The 5,457-nt window shown below is 41.1% G+C and overlaps 2 protein-coding genes across 2 annotated transcripts; one reads left to right on the top strand and one right to left on the bottom strand.

Moving 5' to 3' along the window:
- Positions 1-243: 243 nt before the first annotated feature.
- On the top strand, positions 244-1,982 carry LOC110909176. Its single transcript, XM_022154199.1, has one exon. It carries the CDS (start codon positions 585-587, stop codon positions 1,638-1,640), a length of 1,056 nt encoding a protein of 351 aa, XP_022009891.1. The 5' UTR covers positions 244-584; the 3' UTR covers positions 1,641-1,982.
- A 286-nt stretch (positions 1,983-2,268) lies between these two features.
- Positions 2,269-4,819, bottom strand: LOC110909177 (expansin-A13). Its single transcript, XM_022154200.2, has 2 exons — positions 4,225-4,819; positions 2,269-2,747 (listed from the first exon to the last, which is right to left on the bottom strand). The coding sequence occupies exons 1-2, from the start codon at positions 4,692-4,694 to the stop codon at positions 2,438-2,440; spliced, it is 780 nt and encodes a 259-aa protein (XP_022009892.1). The 5' UTR covers positions 4,695-4,819; the 3' UTR covers positions 2,269-2,437.
- Positions 4,820-5,457: the final 638 nt, after the last annotated feature.

Genomic DNA, 5,457 nt, shown 5'->3' with positions numbered 1-5,457 from the left:
TATTTATGTACGGTTGAGTTTTACGGGCCAAGAAAAAAAAACGCCTTATCCCAAAACAAACCCCTTTAAGATGACAAAAAGAAAGAAAGATGGACTCACATTTCTTATATCCATTAAGCCAGCAGGTTAAGTTTAATGGGCCACGAAACATAAATGCATTTTCAGTTTATCATCAGAATGAACCGGATCCGGGCCCAAGGTGATATCCTCAGATCTCATGCGTCGTTGATATTTATAGTTTTTAACTTTTATTCAACATCCTTTTGGATCATCTTTCTTTTGAAAATAGTAAACAACCGATGATGATGATGATGAAATAGTCGGTGATCGCTACTGTAATTAACTCCAACAAGATCGAACAACAAAATTCCCCCATACCCATCTATCTATATTCACCTTCATCTTCTTCTGTTACACCGTATCAATCAAAACATCAAATCTTTCCCTTCATTCACAATCCACCCACCAACTCTAGCCCTAAACCTGTTCACCCATCAATTCCTTCCACCACACCCTTTTCACTCACCTATCTTCCTTCCAATCCAAACCCTTATTCCCAAATCCTCTGTTTCCCCCAACAAAACATGTTCTTTGGGGCCGTCCAATTAGGACTAATGGCCGCCTGTGTTGTCCTCTTTGTTCCAATGGGTATGGCCGGTTGGCACCTCAGTCGCAACAAAGTCCTCTTCTTTAGCGGTGCACTATTCATCACTCTAGCTGTATTCATTCACCTCATTCCATACTTCCCATCTTTCTTCCCACAAACCCCATCTGTCATGTTTCAAGATCCTGCAACTTCCTCCTGCATTTCTTCGCTCAACGACGTCGTTTTTCGTCCCAATTCTGATGGCTATTTGTGGGATTGGGATAACACTAGTAATTCAAGATCTTATGGCTGTGAGTTTCAGAAGCTGGGTCGGGTTGATGTGATGGATCTGTTAAACGGGTCGTGGGTTGTGGTCGCTGGCGATTCGCAGGCGCGGTTGTTTGTTGTGGGTTTGTTGGATTTGGTTTTGGGGGCTGATGAGATGGAGTTGATTCATGGGGATTTGTTTAAGAGGCATAGTGATTATCATATAACTGTTGGCGAAATCGGGTTGAAGTTGGATTTTATTTGGGCGCCTTATGTTGCGAATTTGAGTGATGTTGTTGTTGAGTTTAAGAGGAATGGGAGTTATCCTGATGTGTTGGTTATGGGTTCAGGGTTGTGGCATATGTTGCATTTTACGAATTATTCGGATTATGGTGTTTCGTTACGGTTGCTTAGGGATTCGTTGAACCAGTTGGTTCCGGTGAGACGTAAGTTTGAGATGGAGTCTGATTCTGATCCTGATTCTACACGGGGGATGCATTTGTTTTGGCTTGGTATGCCGACGTTGATAAACGGGTTGTTGAATACCGAGGAGAAACGGGCCAAGATGACCCGTGAGATGTGCGATGCTTATGATCATGAACTTTACAAAAGCAAGATCTTGCGTCGTGATGGTGGGTCTTTCTTGTTGCTAGATGTTGGGACGTTGAGCGGTAAGTGTGGCGCTGATTGTTCGTTAGATGGGATGCATTATAGTGATGTGGTTTATGAAGCTTCGGTTCATGTTATGTTGAATGCGTTGCTTATCGAGTCGCATCAGAAGCTATGATGTCAAATCATGACTGATTTTCTTGATGCTTCTTGGGACCGACTTACATCAATTTCAGCAAGTTTTTCGGATTGACTTGGCTGGTGTATGCCTAAAAATAGAAACCCGATCGAGCCCCATTCGTTTCAACTTTCAACACGTATCATTGTCGTCGTCGTTAAAATGCATAGAATTCCCATTTTTGTTTTTTGTCTTCCTTTTTGTTTTTGTAGCAATTGACATTTGACACTGTAGATTTACACCAATTTGTATTCAGTAGAAAATATCTCTGGTTTTGCAACTATAATCCTATGTTGTTTGATTAGATGGTTTACATGCCAGAAAGCCCTGTTTTGTTTGTCCTTAAATAGGAGTGTTTGGTCACTTTCACTTAAAACTTCTAGTTTTTGAGCACATGCATAGCCCATGGGCAGCAAGGTAATTGTTATCTCTTTCACATGCCTCATGTTTTGTTTTGTTGTAGGGTGTTATTACTACTTGCTATTACCTGTGTTGTTTTAGCCACAAATACTCGTGGATTTGTTTTCGTTACCCGAGTAGAGACTTCCCAAAAGGTCACTCATCCAATTATCCTCCACTAATGCGCCTGAAACGTGTTGCTCGTCATTTTGTTACTAAAGACTGACCGAACATAAAGCAAGGGAAGCTTTCTTAAATATAAAGTTTATTTTATACAATTAAAGAAAGTAAAATTTCCAATGTTACATGATCTCGGCCGGCGTCTACAAGGCATGCCACAAAAAGACTAGGCTCTATAGTTTGATGAGTAGATCAAGTATATCGAAACAAAAAACACTTCAAGATTGAAACTGCTTGCCCTCAAAGGTCTGCCCAAAGTTCCAATCTTTTGGAGCAACATTGTAAGATGTAACAGTTAATCCATCACTACTAGTCACCTCAAAAGAAATCGGTTGGTTTTTTAGATCAGCGTTTATATGCCAGTTCTGCCCCCAGTTTCTGTTCATTGGCAGCCACCCGGTTCTCGAACCCTTGATCTTCACCGCTGATATGTCTCCTGCACCAGCCACGTTGTGGATCAACACTGATAAGAATACCCCAGCCCCATCAATACTGAACCGTATTCCACCTTCTTTTCTGCAGTTAATCCTGTCAACAAAATGCCATATCTCAGGAATTGAAATCAATATTCGTCTAAATTCTTGATGACCGAGAGGCATTCATTTCAGAACCAAGTTTCAATGAGAATTGCGGGACCCACATGATACCTATGTTCTCAGAAGCGCTCACCTGGGGCACTATATGCGCTGTGCCCTGAAAAGCACGGTTTCAGGCACTCAAGTGCAGGTTCAGAGCTAAGTAGTTAATGCGGTAAAATATCGGATATCGGTCAAGGACCGATATTTGAGATATCGTTATCGCGGTGGGATATTGGTAATTTTAATATCATGCTAAATTTATATATATAGTAATTTAACACCAACAATTGTAACAAGTAAGAACTGACTAAGACTTAAAACACTAACAAATAACAGTAACCACTAACAACTAACAGTTAAGACTTAAAACACAACATTTAACAGTAACCACTAACAACTAACAGTTAAGACTTAAAACACAACATTTAACAGTAACAACTACCAATTAAGACTCAAAACACTAATAGCAGCAATAAGAAGAAAAATGAACAGTAGAAATAAGAAGAATGGTACTGATATCGGGAAAATCGGTGATTTATCGATCAAATATCTGTCCTATATCGGTCAAATATCGGACAATATCGCTGATATTATCGGTACCGATATTCTGACCAATATTTTGTACCGCTATCTCGGCAGCATTGGCGCAGCTTCTATAGGGCGGGAGGGGGCGGCCGACCCCCCGAACTTTTCGCTCAATAGTGGAGAGTATGTAGTTTTCGTATAGAAATTTTTGGGTATATACGTTTTCGACCCCCAGGTCGAAAATCTCAAGCTTCGCCACTGCTCGGAAGGGGACCGATAACCGATATATCACTGATATATCGGGATATTAACTACATAGGTTCAGAGCATTTTCCGGCCAAAAATGGTTAAAAAAAAAAGAACCCCTAAATAAGCATGAAATCGGCCTAAAACAGCCTAAACTAGCCCTAAACAAGCCAACATCATGTCTAAAACCCTAAAAATTGTATTTTATACTGTGCACCTAGCTTAGAAAAGCCCTCGCTTTTTAAGCGCCTAGGCGCTTTGACAACATAGCATAATACAGTTGTACATTTTGCTTTAAGGGTAATACATAAGACAGTTACATAACCAACCGCCTAACCTACTATCTCAATAAATATTATGTTGTATCATTTGCTTTAAGTGTGATAAAAAAAAACAGTGTTGGTTACATAACGCCCGACCCTACTGTCTCATTAAATCATCAATGCACTAACTACAAGCGGTTTATGTGATTCCCGCAGTTCTTAAATCAAATCTATCTAACCCTAACTAACAAAATCTGTCCTATCAATGAGATGAGGATGAATAAAGTTGTAACTATGGATGTCCAAGCCCTGTTCTGGTAGTTATAGATATTTAAAGTGTGCAATTTATAACTACTAATGGAATTAAGGGGCATGCATGTCATTAACCAATACCTCCGGTACTGAATAGGCATATTAGACGCCTTCCAAATCGCAATCTTCTCAAAAATCTCAATCGGCAAAACAAAATGCGCATTCGGTGGGTTACACTTCCCGCCACCGTCCGCCGGAAACCCATAATTCGGCGCACAGAAATTCGTCGCCGTCACAATAATCGATGTCCCCGGAATACACCACCGGAGATCATCCACACACTTCACCTCGAAACACGCGCCACAGATCTGTCCTTTCTCGAACAACACCGTGCTCATCCCCGCCGTCGCCTTCCCGTACCCTGCCTTTTCCAGATCGCCGTACCCGCACGCGCCGCCCACCGCGTCGCGTGGATCGGCGGCGGCGTAGTATGTTGCTCTTGCAGATCTCCATTCTGATGGGGTGGATGATTGTGAGTAGGGGGAGTGGGATAGTGCTACAAGTATGGTGTTGGAGAATGCTACTAGTAGGAGTAGTGTGGTGGATGACATTGCTGGGTTTTTAGAGAGAGAAAGCTGGGGTTGAGGAGTGAGAGAGGAAGCTCCGGTGAGGTGTTTTCTCGTGAAAGGAGGGTGCTTTTGCTGCTTTAGCGGCCAGCTTTACTCTTTATTGTTGTGTGTTCACAACACAAAGTTAAAGACAAAATGAGAAGTTACTACACATACATGTAAATTGTCTTTTTCTATTTTTAGGCATGTTTGGATTAGGTTTTCAAAACAAATTATCGAAAAGTTAATAAGATTAATGGAGTCACTACTTAGGCTAAAGGGTATGGGGTTCATGAGTTGGGTCATTAATGCCACATAGGATCATTAATGGATTGTTACACCATCCCTTTTCTTCATCCACCATGGTTGGCATGGATTAAACCATGGCAATCATGAGTCTACTTTCCTTTTTCAATGATTCATTTTCCTTTTCTATAAAAATAAATTAAAATAGGAAGATAGTGGTTTGGGTCATGACCACACCCTTAGGGTAGTGGTTTTGGATGATGGATTAGAAGTGAATGACATGGCGCCGATGTGGAGGATCATGGTGACCATGAGGGTCATGACCACACCCTATAGCCTTATTCACTTTTACACTCGCATAATAATTTTAGGCCCCCCCTAATTTCCGCACCCCCTAAATTGTATTTTCACATCCCTAGTGTATACGGATCGTATACAAAATATACGGCCCGTATAGAATGTTTTTGAATAGGAAAATGCGCAGAGAATGTTTTTTTTATTTTATTATATACGGCCCGTA

This window comes from Helianthus annuus, chromosome 14, assembly GCF_002127325.2.
Source record: "Helianthus annuus cultivar XRQ/B chromosome 14, HanXRQr2.0-SUNRISE, whole genome shotgun sequence".
NCBI lineage: Eukaryota > Viridiplantae > Streptophyta > Magnoliopsida > Asterales > Asteraceae > Helianthus > Helianthus annuus.
Note: the sequence above shows the minus strand (reverse complement) of the source record. Positions and strands in the feature narration are given on the sequence as shown.

Excerpts from the sequence above, each read along its gene's own strand:
- LOC110909176 (XM_022154199.1), top strand. The coding sequence starts at position 585 with ATGTTCTTTGGGGCCGTCCAATTAGGACTAATGGCCGCCTGTGTTGTC.
- LOC110909177 (XM_022154200.2), bottom strand. The coding sequence starts at position 4,694 with ATGTCATCCACCACACTACTCCTACTAGTAGCATTCTCCAACACCATA. Across the intron at positions 2,748-4,224 it reads ATGCCTATTCAGTACCGGAG|GATTAACTGCAGAAAAGAAG; the intron begins GTATTGGTTAAT and ends TTTTGTTGACAG.